This window comes from Copadichromis virginalis, linkage group LG3 (genome assembly GCF_057382275.1).
Source record: "Copadichromis virginalis isolate Kocher_CV1m ecotype Utaka linkage group LG3, C_Virginalis_male_GT1.1, whole genome shotgun sequence".
In the NCBI taxonomy this organism is placed as follows: domain Eukaryota; kingdom Metazoa; phylum Chordata; class Actinopteri; order Cichliformes; family Cichlidae; genus Copadichromis; species Copadichromis virginalis.
Window position 1 is genome coordinate 19,336,667 of NC_140620.1, and position 21,762 is coordinate 19,358,428.

Here is a 21,762-nt window from a genome sequence, read left to right on the forward strand (position 1 = left end):
CTGACTTGAAACCAAAGCTGGTCACTGACGCCCTCTGCTGCTGCTGATCGGCTCTTAAAGCCAGGGGTGCAGTTTTTACCCAACGGATAAAATGCTGACTTACACTACACGATAAAACTATGAGATACCAGCATGAGATGGTCACATGAATATAAGGAAAGGTCGCTATTATATCTGAAACTGTGTTCCCAGAGTCAAGAAGTTCACTTTACGCGCACAAGCTGACTGTAATTCAGCTTCATTACCGCGAGAAGAAGCAGCTGAGCTGATACAGCACATCTCCCACAAACACGGTTCACAGTTTAAAGTGGAGAGAAACATCACGCAGTTCACAGCAGCCACATGAAAAGCGCAACACGTTAACCCTCCCTCACAAAATGAAGCCGCTGCTTCTTCAAATCGACGTCCGTCCACTACCAGAGGGAGCACGGAATAGAGCCCACAGCTTCACCAAGGTCATCCACAGACACGTGTAGCACATGTGTGATGGTAAAGGATGAAGGCTGTTATAAGAAGTTGGAGCAGATACAAATGCCAGGAAGTCAACGTGGGATTTTCGGGGATTTGGCGTTGGTGCCATTGCGCTGAATAAAGAAATAAAAACTCACCTGTTCATTGTTTTTGGGCTTCAGGTGTAAGTTCTCCGCTCCGTTCTCACACCACTGTCGAGTTTATCTCCCGCTGTCCCGAGGTGGAGCTGAACTTTCCCCTTGTCAACAGGCTCGCCTTGGAGCCAGATCACACCAGCGCCAGCATGCCACACCATCTCCAGGTCAGGCGCCTCCGCAACCAGATAAGAAACTCCGAAGAAGGAAAACAACAAAAGAACAAATCCGTTCAGTTTAAAAAACAAAAAACAGAAGCTGTGATCCAAGACTAGAACGTCCTCCGAGAGACCGTTTTCACCAGGTTGCAGAGGAGTACCAACCTGCTCAGACCGGTAGCAGCAGCCTACAGCGGAAGATCCGCTGTTGCCCCTCCTCCAGCATCGACGACGATGGCACTTATAGATACACGTTATCTAGCCTCTGTCTCATGTATGAAATATTTTGACTTGTATTTTTATTTTTAAAGCCTACAGTGGCTGTTTTACTGCTGTATGTGTATGTTTTCATGACACCCAGCATACGACCCACGCTAAAGTTAGACAGTTTGAACAATGAGAATCTGTCGTTTACAGGATGCGGGGATGTTCCTCTTTTTTTAAAACATCAGCACTTTTGCTTCACGCGTGACTCCGCTTACTATCATGAACTGAGTGAAGGAGCACGTAGCAGCGATGCATTTATACAGTTTATATTTTGCATATTACTGACAGACGGAGGAAGAAAGTAGTTCCTACCAATCGTTTAGACACTTTCCACTGTGTCCCGTAAATCATAAACTAACACTTTACCCCAACGTTACTAAAACATCGATATTTTAATATGAGAATCAGACCTAGAACATAAATATCTCTTAGAATCGATATTTCAGTATTGATCCACACAACAGCTGCTCTCAAACCCTTTAACAGCACCAAGGCTGTAGCTGAGAGGATAGAACAGAAAATTTTCAATTTATTTATACAGCGCCAATTCACAACAGACACATCAAGGCACTTCATATTGTAAGGTAGACCATACAAAAACCCAAAAATCCTATAACCCCCTATGGGCAAGCACTGTGGCAACAGTGGGAAGGAAAAACTGAATTGCCAACGCTGAAAGAAAACAGATTTAAGTTACTCATTACCTTAAACAACGCATGAAATCAAAAACCCAAACAGAACCTCACCTCCACTGCCGCCCAGTGTGGGAGTGAAGAAAGAGTGAGCCAAAAGTGAATGCAGTCCTTATAAAACACGTGACAGGTGAGTTGTTACGGATTCAAATATTGGGGATGGAGACAAGAGGAAAAACCACAATAACAACACTGGTCCGGCCGGGTTGAGTCAAACGATGATTTTAATGATCACACGCGTGGGAGATGGACACTGATGCAGACAGCCTCAGATCTCAAAATGGTGGAGCATTGATCAAACTCTTATAGCCTCTAGTGGCCCCCACCTTATCATAAAAGCCTAAACATTCACATTCTTTCTCTCACACGGCGCCTAAGCTACGGCCTTGGCTCCCTGCTTATCTGCTCCTGCTGAGATGGGGCAGAAAACTCCAGTATGTTCTGTTCTCTTCTAATCACAACAACAGCCGCCTCGAGGTGCTTTATATTGTAAGTTAGACACTACAATAATACATACAGAGGAAAATTCCTTAGGCGTTAATAAAGTATTGTGACTCTGATATCCACAGCAAGGCTGTTAGTATCATCGCTTGCTAACATGACATTGCTGTAAGTTGTAACTGTGATTACAGGATCAGAGAAGAGAAATGCTACACAAAGTAATAATTACACAGTTTAATTAACATCAACAACGACACTGAAGTAAAGCGAATTACAGTAATCCAGTTGAGATAAGATGAACGCATGGATTGCTCATTTGAGGTTTTAAAGGATAAAAATGACGTCACGTTGGATAGAAGCCTTAATTTTAAAAAGGACCACTGAACAACTGAAATAATTAGTTTTTCTCAAAACAGATCTGGGACAGATCTGACACATTTCATGCCAGCTGTTCACTTTCCATCATGTTGGTATGATTTGGGTTTTTGATGATTGATTTTTTTTCCCTGTAGATATTTACAGCTACAGTAACAATAACCATAACACCAAGGAGTCCGCACGTCACAATGAACATAATAACAAAAGAAGATATATCCTTGTCTACTCCATCCTTGTGTCCTCTTTCTTTGGATTGTCCTTCTGTGAAATCTGCAGAGAAAAATCAAAACAAAGGTTTGAGGACTCTGGTACCAGGCAGACTAAAAATAGCTCTTGTTTTACATTTTGAAATCTCTGTAACATTCGGTAGAGGTGATGTCAAAGCTGCTGGCAGTGAGCTGGATGCCAGAAAAGTAAGTAGTGAATGTGTCTGCAGCCGTTTGGTTAATAACTGCAGGGTAGCATCTCTGTGCTCATGTTTCATACCATGTTTCTAACACAAATGGAAAAATACCATTCAGCAGCTTTAGATTGAGCTTTTCAAACTGCTGCATCACATACAAGCAGAAGGAAAATGAGCCCACTGTTGGAGCCTGCTGTAAGGATTTCATGAGGCACTGCTTTTACCATCCACAGACGACCACTCTGAGCATGGAAAAAGCCAACATCATACCTCTGAGGTGTGAAGAATGCCCTTATAAACGGCTGTGCAGTAAGCTCAACCTCTACAAACTCACCTGTGTCTGTGACTGTGAGGTTGATGGAGTGCTTGAACTCTTTGACGACTCTCTCGCCATTTCTGATGCTGCTGGTTGTAATCTCACACTCATATGTTCCTGTATCGCTGACCCTGACATTCCTCAAAATCACAGAAACGTCTCCATCCTTCATGGATGAGTCTCTCAGCTGCACTCGGCCTTTTAAGGACTCGTGCTGGTAGTTCTCGTACGAGCGCTGGTCTTGGAAGAAGAACACATAACCCTGTGAGATGAGCTCCGGCCTGCTCCACTCCAGCAGGGTGACGTGTGCATCTCTGGGACCCCAACACTGAAGAGTGGCAGCTTGTCCAGGCCCCACTCGGAGCTCTGTGTCCAGAAAAAAGAAAGAGGAGAAAAACCCCCAAAACATTAATAGCATGTTATATTGCACATCATGGACATGCATTATGCAGAAGAACACGTTGGACTCCATTTCTACCACTTATACTTCAGCAGACAGTCACAACCTGAGACCTCTGACAGCAGCACTATGGATCACAGCAAGTACTGAACTGTTCTTGAGTTGTAGCAGGTAGAAGGTCAAAGTTTACAGTGTCACAATAATGGCTCTCATCTTGTGAGGTCACCATGGTAACCTGGTATGAAGCAGCAAAAACAATACTTGAATAAATATTTAAGTGACAGTTGCAATCCAACTTCAAAAACAAAACTTGGGAGCTTCCAAATGTGGTTAAAGTGCCTAAAGTAATAAAACTATTAATTATTAACAAATAGTATACATGTTTCATTAATGTGTCTATTGCTTTAATGTTACAGCGGGAGAGGACTGCACTGACTCACATACTGCTTGGCAGCTTGATCTATAACAGTAAACAGTCATATTTAATCATTTTTGTTTTAAATTTGCAAAATATTAAGTCAAACAAGCTTTAAAATAAATTGTGTTAAGAAAAGTACAATATTTGCATTCAAGCTTTCTAGATTTAATATGTAATCATGATTTCACACTCTTTAATCAGTACATTTTAAAATCATCCTCACCCTCTGAACAACCTCTGAATCATGACTTTGACTTTATACTGCCTGCTGTATCCTACAACACATTTTGCTGAGATGACGTCACCAGATGCAGTGAAGAACATTTTCGGTTGAAAAAAGAAAGGTTTTGCTGTGACATGTGAGAGCAGCAGCTGCTACACAGACAGCGGGGTCTCCTCTTCTATGTAACCGCAGCATTATATACAGGAGAGGAACAGAAACTAAGGTGTCATCTCAATATCAGTACAAACATTGGTATCAACATTGTCGATATTTGGATTTGTACACCTTTCATGCCACTGTTGTGAGATTTCCACTAACCTGTATTGATGTCCTCTTCATTGCAAATTGTGTCTGTCTGAAATGTGCTTTATAAGCTAATCATTTCTGTTTGTGGTGATGACGCCCAGTACAGTCAAACCGTGAAGTAAAAGTAACATTTTATTCCATCTTTGGCATCAGATCAATTACTCATACACCAGCTCCTAACATTTTTATCGATGCAACTGTGCAGTGCATGCACACACTGCAACATAACAACATCATGCATGCACTGCACGGTATTATTAATCATGCATTGTTTACTACCATCAAGCAGTGCCCACTTTCTTTAGCAAAGGTTGAGTCATTTCCTCCACTGCTAGTTCGTCCTGTCTCTAAACGCATGAACTCACCTTTCAATCCAGAAGCCAGTAAGACGTGAAGGGAGAAGAAGACCACAACTGACGACATTTTTGCAGACATTAAACGAGAAGAGGCGCGCACAATTTGAAAGCTGAAGGTTGTTTTGTTTTGAAAAGGAAGTACTTTTGGTTTCATTTTTGACATGTCGCTTATGTAAGCTTGTACAGCTTAATCACATTCTCTTAGTTCCTGGATCAAACTCCTGTTTATCACCACAGTCACGCTTTATATAACTAATTTTTGAAATGATGCTTTCTTATTGCTAGCCTAGAAGAAAATCCATCTTAAGTGGCAACAAACACAAACTTTGATCCATGACCGAAACATGACTATTTTTTTAGAGAAGTGCGTCTGTAAAAGCGCTTCAGTGACTCTTTTGCTACAGAGCTCCCCTACTGGCTATGACGATGAAGACATCCAGGCTTCGTTCAGACTACAAACGACAGGAAGTCGCATTTATTGTGACAACAACAAAATATTTGATTAACCTTCCAGGACCTGGCGTCCTTATATGTAGACATCACATTTTGGGTTATTTAGACCAAAACACTCAATTTTGCTCTACAACTGCCTCATATCCACTTACAAGGACATTATGTTGCTATTGTTCTATCGCAATTTTAAACGAATATCCTCACATGTGGCTCTCATTTCTCTTAGAAACGAAAGATCAGGTAAAAAAAAAAATCTAGTAATTCTTTGTTTTTACATTCATCGAGCCCCAATGTGCCCAAATATCAAAGATAAATTAAAATGCATGCTGTGGAAGAGTTCGGGTCTTAGGAAGTTAAAAACAACAAACACTGAAAATAAGGATGTTTTTTTTTTTTAGAAAGAAATAAAATTCCAGCTCTCACAGCTGTGTAGCCTACATGTGGTGTTTTTACTGCAAAGAAACACGTGTTTCTGTGTGGATCTCTTTCCGCTTTGCTTAACTTATTATTAAAATATTTTTAGACAAGCAGGTGACACAATTGTGCCGTGGAGCCGTATTAAAAAAAGATTATTATTATCAATCTTATTTTAACTAGAGAGAGCCTTCATGTCATGATGTTTAATGCAAATACAACCCTCAAAGAATGCAGGATAGATGTAAATGCAATAAATAAATAAACTAAACTAAATAAAACTGTCACTTTCAGTTCGTTACTGTAATAAACCTCATGATTTACATCTTATCTTAAAACTAAAAGGTCAAAGGAGTTTTTTTCCCCTAGAAGTGCTGCAGAGAAACCACAGACCCCCCAAACTTTGCTACCAAGAGGAAGGAGGAGGGTTCAAGGGCTGCAGTGGAACGAAACGATCTCAGATCTGTGTGACACGATGGGACGAACACCTCTGTTGTGGCTGCTCTGTAAGTACCGCATGCTCTTTTTTGAAACCTTAGTATGTGATGTGTATATTTAAGATATTTTGGCTCCAGTGGGTTGAAGCCACAGGTATTTGCTTTTACTTAAGACTTAAAACCTGTGTTAATAACAAAAGGGAAAAGGGTGTAACAGTAAATCTAGTTACACAGTATAAAAGGAAGCACAGGTGGATGCTTCAGGTGCTTTAATCCAGCTGGGTTTTTTGTGTTTAAGGTGAAATTTTAACAGCTTCACAGTTTCACGTCACTAAATTAGTTAAAAACTCAGATTTAGTGGTCGATGGTGCAGATAAACTACAGCGGTGTTAAACTGCATCCTCACCTCCCCCTACAGAGCACATCCTGTTTATCGGTCTGACATTCAGCTTGAGGTCACTGCCCCACAGGTCGAGTGGATATTTAGTATTTAAACCAAAAACACGTGAAAATCTATTCACTCTTTATCTCTTGGGTTTCCTTTCAGTCCTGATGTCGCTGCTCAGCTGGGCAACAAACCACGGTGAGGGAACTTTTTTTATGACAAATAAAAGACAATAAAACACCAACTCCCAAAAAGTACCACAAAGTAGCACAACAATGGAGACAGATCAGGTTCAATGTGTGTCTCTGAGAAATGAAACAGGCCGAAAAAGCTGTGATGATGCTTTAAAAATGTCCTGCTTTATTAATGTTTGATTAAAAATTCTGCCCCTGTGTTATCAGCAGGGGAGCGGACGGTAGTGTTTGCACAAACACAACAGTAAAGAAGAACAAATCACTGTGCAATAGACATTTGGCTGCTACATCTCATTAATGGGAATATTTCATTGCTTATTTATATATATTTATATATCCATCCATTCGCTTCAGCCTATTCTTTTTCAGGGTTGCAGGGGGCTGGAGCCTATCTCAGCTGTCTTATATATATATATATATATATATATATATATATATATATATATATATATATATAGTATAGTATATATATATATAAACTCTCTCTATATTCTATTTTCTAATTCTAATTTTTACTATGCAAATTTCTGTCGGTGTTCTGCCACTGGAAACTGAATTTCCCAGAGGAATCTACCTGACGGATTAATAAAGTTTTATCGATCTAGCAAAAGAGTTCCAGACTTTATATAAAAGAGTTTTTGGAGTTTCACCAAACTTTATAACTTTTCAGTAAAAAAGAGGGAAGAGGTTAGTTAAGTGTTCTCTGTAGACTAGTCCCTAAATAGTAGTTAATGATTTTAAAATGAGCAGAAAGGAACAGATTCATAAACATAAAGTGATTTAAATGTTTAAATCCTAATAAAAACCTACTTAAAAATAAGAGGACTAAAGGGTGGATGATATAAAACGTGACCATCAATGTTAGCTTTTTAATGAGGCTTTCTTGGTCCTGTGACACACGACGAGCACACGGCTACCAGCAGCTCAATTTCTCGAAGGAAGGAATGAAAATAAATAATGTAAAAAGTAAATGAATCTGTTAAGTTTTTACCTACAGACAGATTGCAAATCTCTGTTTAACTTGGAGAGAAAATGTTGTCCTTTTCCTGATATCCTGTCTTTAATGGTTAATATTCATAATAGATACCACGAGGTCAGTGTATGCACAAGTAATCCCTGTGAGATTAAAGCTCAGAATGCAGACTGACATGTTTAGACTTTTGTATCTGTATGATATCATAGAACGACATCTCTAAAAAGTTATTTCATGATACCTGGGCAGGATTTTAGAAGATTATCTTTTGCATGAGCTAAACTCCTGGATCATTTTCTGCCCTCATCTGAAAAACACCAACAAAGATTCTGCTGGTTTCTTTGTGAAAAAGCTTTTTCCTTACGTTTTGCTTTATTTTAATCGTCTCTCCTCACAGCTCGTCTGACTGTGAGTCCCAGCAGCTCTCAGTTCTTTATAAGAGACTTTGTGTCTCTGAGCTGTGAGGAGGACGACAGCTCTGCTGGATGGACTCTGAGGAGAAACACAAGCAAGGGAAACAGGACTCAGTGTGGAGATGAGTTTGGAAGATTAGACGGTATTTTATGCATCATCAACCACATTGTCCTACTGGACAGTGGAGTTTACTGGTGTGAGTCCAGAGAGGGTCCCATCAGTAACATGGTTAACCTGACAGTCACTGGTAAGCTGAGTGTGTGGAGTTAGTGTTGATGAAGCTGTGTGTAAATGGATGAAATGCTGTAGTTTGTCTCTGTGTTGAGGTGGATCAGTGATCCTGCAGAGTCCTGTCCTCCCTGTGATGGAGGGAGATGACGTCACTCTGCTCTGTAAAACAAAGACCACTCCCTCCAACCTCACAGCTGCTTTCTATAAAGATGGCTCCCTCATCAGGAAGCAGCCTACAGGTCACATGACCATCCAGCATGTTTCCAGGTCTGATGAAGGCCTCTACAAGTGTGACATCAGCGGTCATGGAGAGTCTCCATCCAGCTGGATCACTGTCACAGGTGAGGCTTCTGTTTCTTTTACAGATTTCAGACCCAAAGTGAGTCAAACTGACCACATCGATTTGTATTTCTTAGTAGATGCAGGTTCTCCCACCTCTCCTCCTCCATCAGCCTCCGCTGCCTCCTTCTACTCCTCGTTTTCCTCTCCTCCTCTCTCTGTGATGGTGTCTGTTCCCTCCATAACTGGGTTGCTCCTGCTGGTCATACTGCTTCTAGTGCTGAGACGATGCATCCAGGGAAAAGCTGGAGGTGAGACACATTCTGCGCTTTATGATGACACATCAAACCACTGTTTTTTTTAAACAAATCACCTAAAAAAAATCAATAAATTATAATCTCCATTTTTGTGTTTCTGGCACTTTGAGCCTCACTTCTACAGCCCACATCTCCAACAGTCAGAGCTCACACTAACATCATCTAAGTGGAAACAGCAAACACAATCGCTTTCTTTAAAAGCTGCAACATGCTGCACGTGTTATTTCCACACATCTGTCTCTGTGAGGACCAGTTTGAGCCACAGACCATTTACATTATTAACTGAGGCTTAAATAAGGCTTATTATGACTAAGCTACACGCACTTCTTGTGCATCGATTTCTACAATAGAATTTTATGATTAATGTCATGAACATTTGCACACTGTACACAGTTTGGTTATTTTTTCTTGTGTGTGTGAAATTAGACATTGTATGTGAGACTTGTTGTAAAAGAAAATAAAACAATTTAGAATTTTTTTATATTTCATCTTCACCCAACTTTATTCTGACTGCAGTCTTCTCTTCAGTTTTCATTTTAAACACATTCGCCTTCTTATAAATATTAATCGTGATTAATTAAATTGTGCATCAATTTCTACAATAGCATTTTATGATTAATGTCATATTTGAATATATACATTTGTACACTGTACACAGTTTGGTTAGTTTTTCCAGTGTGTGTGAAGTGAGAAGTTGTGGTCAAAGAAAGCTGATGCGGGCGGTTCAGTCCAGTTTCCTGTTTTTTGAAAGAAAAGACAGAAACACTTAAAAAAAAAAAAAAACTTTATTCTGACCGCAGTCTTTTCTTCACTTTGCATTTTAAACACATTTCACCTTCTTTCAAATATTAATCTTGCTGAATCAGCAGCATTTACAGTTCTGCTATTAATGGAAAATCTTTGCATTTGATTTTGCAGAGAGAGCAACAGCTGCCAACTCTTCATCAGTGGGAAGAACATCTGCAGATGATCGAAAAGGGTCAAAGATGATGAGAGGTAAAGGACAGCATTAATCCTCTCGTGTTTCGACATGAGGCTCTGTGAGATGCATGGCTGGTTTTTCATCAGGTCAGGTTGATCAGTTTGTAAATTGCTCGCACATAAGGGACAAAGATTTCAGTCCATCATTAAAAATCTCCTGTATTAAAGATGTTGAACCAGAGCCAGAAAGAGTGAGGTCTTGTGCTTTTCACATTAAATCAGGCTTATTATTCTTATTTCTAGCTCCATGTTTTCATTTTTGGATTACACTAGTGTAGTTTGGAATATTTACAGGTTATAATGATCTTTGGTGCAGCACTTCTGTAACTACTGCCACATGCTAGTCAGGTCAGGTTAAATTTGAAAAAAAAAAGACTTTCACACTTTTGCAAAGTGTTTACTTTACATGATGCATTGTGTAAGACTGTTACATCATTGTGCCAAGCGAGCGGCTCTGTGGTCATCAGGTTTCCTGTTTTGAGAGCTAAACCGAGCAGAGGTGTTAAAGTTGCTGCATGTTAAAGACAGGCTGTGCTGTGGCCTCACATTTGCCGCTGTTGTTCCTGGAATGTCAAACTTTTTCTCACCGTAAAACACAGGTTCTGGGTCAGTCACCTGACTTTGTCATGTTTTGCAGAGAGCGATCCAGCGGCAGTTTACTCTTCAGTGCACAGAACACCTGAGATCAGCTACGCACAGATCCCCATCAAGACGAACTGCAGACAGAGAGGTACAGCTGTGAAATTCTCTGAGTGGTCAGTAAGACTGGAACAGCTCTTTAGTCAATGCCTCTTATTTAATTTTTTATTTTATTGCAAATCAGAGATGGTCCAGCTGAAGGTTGATGATGACGTGCGATGGAAACAGGGGCGACATATAATTCAGCAAAGCATCAGTTCTGTCATTCAAAAACAAAAGATCTGACTACTACTAAGACATATTTATATATTTCAATATTAATTATTAGAATTCTGAGATTCATTTATCTATATTTGTGTAAAACAGTTTTGTGGATATCCTCTTTGTAATAAACAAAGTGTGTGTGTTTTTTTTTCTCATGTTTATCTAAACTTTCGGTAATCTGTGTGTTTGTGTTCAGATCTTCCACCAGAGCCAGCGGTCATCTACTCCTCACTGAAGCAGACCCGCACACCTTCACCACAGCTTAACCAGTCTAACCAGTGACACATCCCTGCACTCCTCTCTGTATTATTTATTCAATCATATTCTGTGTGTGTTTACAGTTGTACAGCTGCGCTGGACCAGTTTGAATGTAGAGGTCAGGATGAAATGGAAAGTTTAATTTTCACTTTAATAAAACATCTTACAAAGCAGTTTCCTGGTCATTGAACACACCTGTGCAACATCGGCCAATCACAGATTCAAAAAGGGAAATTGTTTCTTCACATGAATCCAGAGTCACAGACTCTGGAAACAGCTGCAGCACATCAGCAGGCATCATTTCATTTTATTCTTTAAAGAGAAGAAACTCGCCTAGAATCATTTTAAGGAGTGGTATCATCCTCAGAAGTCTCTTGAAGTCTCGCTTAAAGGACACTTTAGTCTTTGTTTTGTGTGTCTCAAATAAACTGAGAGCAGTTCAGCTCTGTGGAGATGCTGTGCTAGAGGGTGAACGTGGGAATGTCATCAAGATGTAAACGGTTGTCTTTGAAACTGGCTTCACAGGTTGTTGTGAAAGTGATGCACTGTGTAAACGTTTTGAGTGAGTGAGCAGCTCTTTGGTCATTTAGTTTCCTGTTTTGAAAACTAAACTCAGTCAGCAGAGGTGTCGAAGTCGCTTTTCAAATCCACATTTTCCATCACGTGGCTTTGTCTAGTTTTGCAGGGAGCGATCCAGCTGCAGTTTATTCTTCAGGGCACAGAACAAGTGAGGTCAGTTATGGATGAACTGTAGATGCACAAATGAAAAAGGCTCCGATCTCAGCCTGCAGCAGCAGAAACAATGAAAAGACATGAAAACAGGAGACAGTTACAGCACATTAGTCAGTGAGGTCATAAGGAGGTGACTTCTATGTTTTGTTTAGTTTCTTTTTTACATTATCATACATAAATGTTTTAGGCCATAAAGCACATTTTAATATTAGACTAAGAAAACCAGATTGAATGCAGACGATTTCATTTATTAAGGATTGAAAGCTGTCCAACCCTACAGGCCCCTGTGTGAGACTGACTGCAACCTGGTGTTAAATTGTGAATTAACTGGGATTAACCACATTTTATTTTGGAAAGCTGAGTTTAATTTCACTACATCCACACTCAGGCCAGACTACTGCCAGACCCGCTGGATCAGGAAATCATTTAAATAAAACTCGTCTGACAAAGTAAAGCAGGCTGCAGACATGATGATGATCTAATGAAATAGCCGAGAAACCAAATCACTGACAACTATCAGTCTGGAAAGTGTTAGAAAGGCATCTCTAAGGTTTTGGGACCAATATGAGAGCAGACGTCCACAAATGGAGGAAGCCTGTGGAAACAGGAGTGACACATCAACGGCTCATTCAGCAGGTCACAAAAGAACCCAGAACAACATTTAAAGAATTGCTGCAAAGCCGCTCAGAGCTCAGGATCAAGTGGAAACATCCTTTAATAAAACATCTTAAATGCAGTTCCTCAGTCATTGAACGCACCCATTCAGCTTTTATTTGGTTGTGTTCTCGCCTTGAGCAGAATCGAAAGACTTCCACCTGCATGTCTGAGCCTGCAGAGCTCAGGTCTTGTTTTTCATTCTTTAAAAACACAGAACCGTTTAAAGGTGTGGCAGTGCATTTGAATAATCCAGCTGCTTCTCCACACCTCTCTCATACACTGAAGGTAACAGCACATCTGTGAATGACACAGTGCAGAGAAGCCAAACTGCAATGACTCAATCATTTACCTTAAAACTTTTAACAGTGTTTTAATAAAGGATGTGAATCACACAGCTTTCTTTCAGTGATGAGCAGTGACTAAAAGCAGCCAGCAGGTGGCGGTCCTGGCCCCGCAATTACAGTCAGCTGACATGAGCACAATAACTTCTTTTGTTTATTGCCAGAGTTAAATCATTAACCCTCAGGAGAAGAAAACATATTTGGGGGATTCCAGCTGTTCTTCTTCTTGCATATTCAAACTGTGGAGCTGAATTCACCGTTTCCAGATGTTGGAAAAAAGCCAACGCCACAACGACTTTGTTCCGCAACACAGCGTTTCCAGGCCACACCTGCAGAGTAATCTGATTACCCATTATTCCTACTAACAGCACAAGGAAGAACGAAAGCTCTTCCAGCACAGACTTCCTGCTGTGTTATTGTGCAGCCGTTTGCATTCCTGTGGCTGTTTCAGACACACAGCGATCCTGCCCTCCCCCAGCACCGCCCACAGCAGAAAACATTCATTCTCTGACCAGTTTTAGTTATTTCACGTTGTACCGACGCCTTTTATCATCATGAAACAAACTCCGTCCAAACCAAACCAGCTGATTGAAGTGTTTTATTAACATCAGAACATAATGCTGTACACATAGGGGTTAAATCTGTGGCTATTGCCAAGAAACAAAAGTGAAAGATCAACATGAACATGAGAAAGCTACAGAAAATGTTCACATTACAAGATAACTCTTATTAAAAGTCAGTGTTACACATGTCATTAGTATTAAAAGGGAGATGTGTGCATATGTACATATATCTGAGTTATATATATATATGTATACATAAGATCTCTGGCTTAGACCTAAACACAAGACACGCTAAACCCCAAATCCTCATGTTCACGTGCCGTAGTCATGGTTACTGACATGTGATCAAAATCCCACAAACCCATGGAAGTCTAACCTCCAGTCTCCACAGTTTAAAGAGGTTTCGTTCTCAATCAACACAAAAATAAAACTTGCTCTGTCATTGTTAAATTGATTAGTGGTCAGTTTCACAGGAATAAAGTGCTTAATGCTACATATTTGTGGACAGTCTCATGACCTGCATCTGCTTTTTTAGTTTCTCACAGCAGAGAAATATTCATGGTCCCCTTTTCTGAGAAGTGGAATCACACTGTTATATACACGTAGCCAGGATTCTCAGTGTTTCACATTCAGGTTTTCAAATCATCTCTTCTGATCCCCTTTTCTTTTTCGGGGCTTCGTTGCAAGTCGGTGAGGATGGCCGTTTTCTTTTACACACCAACAAACCAACAACAGCAACAGCAACAAGAACAAGGACACTAACCACTCCGGCTCCAACTGCGACTGCGACACTCTGTCCACCTTCGTGATTCGCATTGCTCTGAATTGCTTTTTCGAGGCGTCCGACGGGCTCGCTGACTTCATCCATGTGTTCTGCAGATCACAAAGATCAGACATTACACGCTGCACTCAGACCAAGTTTCTATTCCAGGAAGCCTGTTCAACAGACTCAGACTTAAAAAAAAAAATCTGAGTATATCTTAGATCAGCAACTCTGTGTCCTGCTCAAACAGCTCCGAGTTCATTCACCCCGAGTTAAATGCGTCCGCGAGTACAGAAAGAAAGTGAAATTAGTGGGGCTCAGAATTAGTTGGGTTTTTTTTTTTTTTATACTTTCGATGGCCGTGATTTACCCAAGTTACATTTTCATTATATGCATCCTGATTTTACAGTTGATTTTTTTTACCTGAAACTGAAGCTGAAAACCTGGTGAAACTGATGGGACACAGTTTACTGACGCGCCCGTCATACTAACGTTTCCAATTTAACCATTTCTAACCAGCCTTCACTGACAGTCGATGGCTCTCCTGCAGCTACAGCAGGGATGTTCTACTGAGTCTCATTTTACTTTTGAGAGTCATTAAAATATGGAAAACAGATCATGTCAGGACAAAATAAGACACTGTGACTGGATCCAAAACAGATCCAGACGGGATGAGCTGTGAAACGACCAGAAGAAACTCAGGCCTTTGGTCAGATCTGGTCTCTGTCCATGATCATGATCTGCTTTGCATCCTGCAGTGTAAGCGGACTCCAACATGGAGCTGATACTGATTCACACAAGATCCTGTGATACGTTAGATGGATCTGGGTCACTGACACCGAGTGTGAACTTCAGACTCTGTTCCTTTAAAAATGCTCTTTGAATAATGTCTCAATCGAAAATGCGAACAAAACTCAACATGAAAAGTAATCAGATTACTGTAAGACTGACTACAGCCGGTTCACGTAGTCTACAAGATCCAAGTGTGACAGACATGTTTCCATGAGTGTGGCTGAACACGACACATGAGCCTGTCATGTATCTGAAGCTCATCCTTCCCTGCAGAGAAACTGGCCGACAGCTGCAGATTTTATTTTGAGCTGATAATAAATCTGTGAATGACTGAAAAAGCACTCATTTGCACGAAAACTATTTTAAAAAGCACAAAAAATAGAAAAGTGATGTCCAAGTGGGACAAAATAGGTTTCACTGCACAAACAAACTGCTCTGAACTTTGATAAGAACAAATAAGGGGAAATAAAACTAGTCAGCTGGTGAACCACGAGGGGAAGCGAGAGGGACACTCAGACTTTGTTGAAGAAATCCCGCCAGGATTTTAAGCTCAGTCTGTTACCGTGGTAACTGACTGAAGCTGGCTCTCTTCCAGGAGCAGAAAACCTGAGTTTCCTTCATCTCAGGGTTTATAAACTCACATGCTTCCTGGAATAAAACCCTGCAGCTTTCGAACAAGTCTCATCAAAAACAAACTCAACCTCACCTGCTTCTGTGACACTGAGGGATCTTTCCTCACTTAAGACTCTCTCGCTGCTTGCTGCGTTGCTCATTATAATTCTGCACTTGTATCTTCCAGCATCGCTGACGGTGACGTTCTTCAGCACGATGGAAACGTCTCCGTCCTTCATGAAGGCCTCTCGCAGCGTGACTCGACCCCTAAAAGACGAATGCTGGTACTTCTCGTATGAGCGTTCGTTGCGGTAGAAGAAGACGTAATCGTCCACACTCAGGTCAGGTTTGCTCCACTCCAGCACGGTGACGACTGCATCTCTGGGAGCCCGACACTGAAGAGTGACATCCTCTCCAATCGTCGCTGCGTACTGGTCTAAAATCAGAGAACAACATTCAGATATAATTCAACTAACCCTTAATAGATTGTTTCTTTCTTTATAAGAACTCTACATGGGGTGATTTCTTCATTTTGAATAAATTGGGGTCTCTGTACTGGAGCCTCTGGACCATATCTGTTCCTACTGGAGCCTTTAGAAGCATTTTTAATGCAATTATGAGACTAATAATTTGTTTACTGTGCGCGTAAATGTGCTCACAGACTGTCCAAGATGTCTGTGCTTCAGTGTTGGTGAGTGAAGTTGGAGTGTTTCCTAAGTCAGTTATTTAATTCAGCATTTAGAAGCTATCAGTGCAACACACCCACACACACACACATGCAGATAACACCAACTGAAAAAGGGAGGACTGTACTCTCTTATTCAAATATTTGCCTCAGGGGGAAAAAAGAAAGAATTTATCTGCTGTACAGTTTCTTTTCTAACACTGACTGAATATGCAGAGTCCAAAACCAACCTGTGCCGTCAAGTGATTAAGTCCAGTCTATGATGAAACCTGAGCCCACCTGGGTCAGGAACATTTACAGTTATCAGAAGCATCATGTAGCCTGGCGTAGTGGAGACTAAGCTGTGAGGTTTTTTTTAATCAAATCCTCTCTTTAGGAAAATTCTTGTTGTGTCATGTCAGGGACAGAAACCCAACACATGTGACAGGTCTGATGATGCGGTCAGTCAGTCATGACTGGACTGATCTTCCAGGCGCTCCTTTCATGGGTCGCCACAGCAGATCACCTGCCTCCCTCTCACCTCATCCCAAGATCTTCCTCCGTCACACTAACCCCTGCATGTCCTCCTTCACTACATCCATTAACCTCCTCTGAGGTCCAAAATGTCTTAGACTCACTTCTCCAACTTTGTCTCCTAACCTGCTGGATATGAGCGGTCCCTCAGATGCACTCGTTTCTAATCCTGCACATTCTGGTCACTTCTGTCTGGATCACAAAAATGACATTCCCATGCTGGATTGATCGATAACGTGGGCTGCTCTGCTATCAGGCCCAGAGACAGTGCTGTGATTTCTCCCAGGGTCTCAATTCCAAACACTAACAACACAGCTGGACCGCAGCCAGCTATATGCACTTTTAATTACCAGCCTATCTTTTGGCAGGTTTGGCAGCTGATCAGCAGAAATTAGACAGTAGTTTCTGCAGGAACATCTGGATCTCCTCACACAAACACTGACATCAGTGGTCTCAGTTTGGACTCAACAATTCTGTGGCGCTGCTGAATCCCAGACATTGTAATTAGTGTGGAACATATTTCACATTTTCAGCACACACACAGGTTTACGGTAAACTCTGCTCTACACACCTGTCATAACACAAACATTTTCGGTTGCATTTTTACATGAATGCCGAGCTCAGTTTGAAAAACAAAAACTCAAGAACAAAATACACTGCATAAAATAAGACTGTAAAAAATTCTCAAACACAGGCAACTGAAGATTATAATTATATTTTTATTACATGCAATGGTCAGGTTTATCTATAAAACACATGCACAGACAACAACTTGACCAAAGGTCTATTTAGCACAGTGAGAACGAAACTACAAAACAGCAAGAGCTGATTAAAGCTTAATGTGGGGTTTGTTTGACTTTCCAAAGGTTCTCAATGACACAAGTCCAAAGGTGATTTGTGTGCCCGCTGGACTTCCGACAAAAATGCGTTAACATCCTGTAGGCACTTCTAACTTATTAATACTGCCAGCTCACAGAAAACTGAGTGTGATAACAGCATAGGTTGCACCACAGCCTGGGATTTTGCAAATTCAAACACATATTAGGGCAGGAGGAAAAAAGAAAGAAAGAAAGAAAGAAAGAAAGAAAGAAAGAAAGAAAGGCTTAAAAATATCCTGCAGCGCAGTGCCTGCAGTTACCAGGCAGATAATGCCACTGAAGCCTTTGTACAGAATAATACTAACCAGCAGGATCACGGAAACCAACTCCCATTTCTTCCATATGCTGTTTGTAACGCACACAAACACACAACGACAGACGCACAAAACTCACCTTCAGAAGCAAAAGCGCGATGGAAGAGCAGCAAATGTGCAAAAAACCACAGAAAACCCATGTCTGCCGTTAAATCCATGACAGCTTTATGCACGGCGACAAGTTGTTTACCAGAGCAGAGGAAGGACGAACAGGGCGGAGTTGAAAGACTTGAAAGTTTTCGAAAAACGCCTGCCCAAACCTGTTGCGTCATCACAACAAGCGACTGCGCCATCTACTGATCATCTACTTATTTTCTGACATTTTACAGTTTTTTTTGTTTTTTTTTTTGGGGGGGGGGGGGGGGGGGGGTGTAAAGAAAGAAATTCCAAGTATGTGAGAGGAATATGAATGTGGAAGAAGAATGCGGCGAACAGTATTTCATAAACTGCTGACTTGTTACATTTTATGTGAATTTTAACTGAAGATGTGTTAAAAAAAAACCGAAAACCCTGTAAGTCAGTTCCCGCTTTAAAAAAAATAAATAAACAATATTTCACTTCCTGTAATGACAGAAATCCCCCAGAAAATAAATCATAGTCACAGCTTTCACGTAGGCCTACATCCAGTTTTATTATTATTATTATTATTAGGTGAGATATTAATGCAGCTCCAGTTAGATTTCCTAACGATACAGTTAAATGAACAGAAGGCACAGGAATGATATATAAAGACTGTCGTTTCTGTAACTGGTGTCCTGTGCATTTTCGTGGCTAAGTGGATTTGGTACAACAGTTCTTTTTAAAAGTGGGATGTTTAACGCTTTATTTTTTTAATGTATGGCGCCCTCTGCTGGAATAATACTTTCTGTGCAGTCGGATCGCAGCGTGTCTGCAGGACTGAGGCTGTAATTATCAGGGAGGAAAAAGAAACATTAATTGTTTTAAGATGTAAGACAGAAGAAAGGAGAGGAAGATGAGGGTTATCTTGACAGGTAAGTACTACAGAACTACAAATATAAAGAGTACCTGTAAGGTTCTAATTCATGTTGGATTTTCACTGGATCTGTGTTGGTGAGATCATTGTGACACGTCTCTTTATGCAGGTGCAGCTTCGATAAACAATGTGGGACAGCTGCACAGCTACACCGCATCCTCTGGTGTTCACGGTCAGGGGAGATCAGAGGTCACAGTTTAGTTTAAATAAACTGAGTGAACCTGCAGTTACCCATGCTACACTGGCCGGAAAACAGCTGTGATGGCTCATCTAACATCTGGTTTGTTTGTTTGCTCTTGGAAAGGTTGCTTTCATAAATCCATCATTTATCCAGGTAAAAGTGTCACTGACATAATAAAAAAAGTGTTTTTCAAGAGAGATCTGATCATGAGGGCTGCGGAAATTATGACAAATATTTTCGATAAAGTTATTTTAAGTAACTAAAAAAGGAAAAGAGGACTGGTTGGATTATAATGCACAGTAATGCAGTAACCAAGATACGTGCAAAATTGGCCATTTCTTTATTTTATATACTAAACCTCGTAAACCTTGTTTTACATAGAAGGATTTTTTAAACCAATATAAGCAAATACATTACACATTACATTACACAGTAATGGCAGCCTCGAGTAAGCCAGGATATTAGTTTACAGAGGCTGTTAAAATTATATGTCTAACGTTAAAATGTTGGTGACACAATAATTTAATCCTAATGGCACTGACATATTCATAGGGTTCATTTTTGAGTCAAAATATCATGAGGTAGTCATGATTTTGCAAATATCCACCTCGTAGTGCAGTTTGCACAAATTGTTTTAAAAATGCACTCACAAACATTACTGATGAGTCAAGATCTGCACAAACTGACAGAAACACTGAAGCAGCTCCACATTTTATTCTTATTGTCATGTTTGTCCTATTTGTCAGGTGACAGAATAACCAACACAAAGCTCAGAGAGTAATGGTGACACAAGATCACAGGTGGAGTTGGATGATGACTTGTTGGTTCATGACTGTATTTGATATGGCTGAAGTAAACTAAAGTCTAAAATACTTGTTTTAATATTAATTTAACATTATATAATCACATTTAAAACTATGAATTGTTATTTTAAATGGTTTAAAAGCATGTAGAATAGCATATGTAGGCAAGTATATTTCTCTGTTATCAAACGCACAAAGGAGAAAAAAAGAAACGGGGCAGGGTTCGGTGGTTAAATCATCCGTCCTCACCAATGCCAAAACCAAATCTACGCCCTTGGCTTATGGCACCAGTACCGAAGACGATTGGGGACAATAAAAAGAAGCAAATCAAATAAAAAAAAACAAAAAACGGGGGCGTCTGTTTCTTTTAAAGAATTCTGGCATTAACCTCAGAATTCTGGGGAAACAAAAAGAATGACCCCCCCCCCCCCCCCAAATCCACTTCCGTACACCAGCCGGTCTATCTAAATGAATGAATGCGTTTACGCAGCAGCTTTTTGTTTGTTTGTTTGTTTGTTTTATTTCCAGGAACCCCCGCTTGAAAGAAGCGGTTTTGACAGAAATATTAGAAACTTCCGATTTTCTATATTTGCTGCCAAATACGTCGGAAATATCGATACTGCCCCTGCAGGAATGACGTGTATATAAGCATGTCACACATGCCATTACCCCCCCCTCTTTTTTAAAATTACTCACCGCTTCATTGTCGCATACGAACCAACAGTTGTGAAATTCCACTTTTTACGGGTTTTCAGGGGCATTGTCGGGTCTCCCTTGTTACCCTCGGCGCACCTGGAATTTATTCCGATCCTTCAAGCGAGATATCCGGGTATTTCGGCCCATGTCTGTCGGTGCTGTCTGAACAGATAATCCAGAAACTCCGTGCTCAGTAAATCCAAACGGCGATCCAAAATTCCTTTGATTACATCCATCTCCCGTGGGGAACAACTGATACATCCAAAAACGGGTACACCCAGCCGTGGAAAACTCCAGCTCAGAACACTGACACTGTCGCTGCCCCTCCTCTTCCTCCTCCTCTTCACCTCCTTCTATGGGCATTAACGGTGATTGGCAAACCACAGTGGTCTCTCTGAGACGGAGATGCAACATGCGGACAAGTGGAGAGCAACGTTGATCCTTTTCTTCCTTTTTTTCTCAGCAGCTGGCATCTAACTTTTTCACGCACCGCCGCCTACTTGTGTTAGTAAAAGGCTCTAATTTGAAAATTAACTGCAAGGGATGAGAGGAAGCCGTCCCACTAACCATCTGACCACAGATACATACAGTTTATAGTTCACCTCCTTCTCCCCTCAGCTGCTGCTGCTAAAATCCAGTAAATTCAGCTGTTGCACACACTTGTTTCTCTGTGTTAATTTAAAACTTCACCACACACAGTTTCCCCTCTTTGCATCCCTCACACCTCCTCTGATGTGCTCTCCAGCTCATAGCCACATTTAACCCTTTCTGCTCCGCTGCACCCCCTCCCTTATGTTTTTAAACGCCCCTCCGCTTTGCCCCAGTTCTTTTTTTTTTGTCTTCATATGAGCCACCGGTTCAAAACCCGCCCTGCTTTATACTTTCGACTCTAATGTTGCATTCACGTCACTTCAGGTGAATTTCATATTTTTTTGTCATTTCTCTGACACTTGAAAGCATCTTGTGTGATTTAAAAACGTTTTTTTACTATTTACTTGATATCTGCTATTCATCCCATGCAATATGTGCAGTAAAG

The 21,762-nt window shown here is 40.7% G+C and overlaps 3 protein-coding genes across 5 annotated transcripts; 1 reads left to right on the forward strand and 2 right to left on the reverse strand.

Annotated features, from left to right (window-relative positions):
* Positions 1–1,928: 1,928 nt before the first annotated feature.
* Positions 1,929–5,313, reverse strand: LOC146713250 (uncharacterized). Its single transcript, XM_085452364.1, has 3 exons — positions 4,973–5,313; positions 3,279–3,626; positions 1,929–2,811 (listed from the first exon to the last, which is right to left on the reverse strand). Exons 1-3 carry the CDS (start codon positions 5,124–5,126, stop codon positions 2,603–2,605), a joined length of 711 nt encoding a protein of 236 aa, XP_085308490.1. The 5' UTR covers positions 5,127–5,313; the 3' UTR covers positions 1,929–2,602.
* A 641-nt stretch (positions 5,314–5,954) lies between these two features.
* LOC146713251 (sialoadhesin-like) lies at positions 5,955–11,364 on the forward strand. Of its 3 annotated transcripts, none has more exons than XM_085452320.1 (8): positions 5,955–6,336; positions 6,815–6,850; positions 8,217–8,480; positions 8,560–8,805; positions 8,881–9,054; positions 9,979–10,056; positions 10,679–10,771; positions 11,141–11,364. In XM_085452320.1, the coding sequence occupies exons 1-8, from the start codon at positions 6,306–6,308 to the stop codon at positions 11,224–11,226; spliced, it is 1,008 nt and encodes a 335-aa protein (XP_085308446.1). In that variant the 5' UTR covers positions 5,955–6,305; the 3' UTR covers positions 11,227–11,364. The 3 variants fall into 3 exon arrangements, with proteins under 3 accessions (XP_085308446.1, XP_085308447.1, XP_085308448.1); XM_085452321.1 differs by having other exon boundaries at positions 8,884–9,054; XM_085452322.1 differs by lacking the exon at positions 6,815–6,850 and having other exon boundaries at positions 5,956–6,336.
* A 2,151-nt stretch (positions 11,365–13,515) lies between these two features.
* Positions 13,516–18,285, reverse strand: LOC146713252 (uncharacterized). The gene is made up of 3 exons (XM_085452355.1): positions 18,132–18,285; positions 15,757–16,098; positions 13,516–14,368 (listed from the first exon to the last, which is right to left on the reverse strand). Exons 1-3 carry the CDS (start codon positions 18,208–18,210, stop codon positions 14,133–14,135), a joined length of 657 nt encoding a protein of 218 aa, XP_085308481.1. The 5' UTR covers positions 18,211–18,285; the 3' UTR covers positions 13,516–14,132.
* Between the last annotated feature and the right edge of the window lie 3,477 nt (positions 18,286–21,762).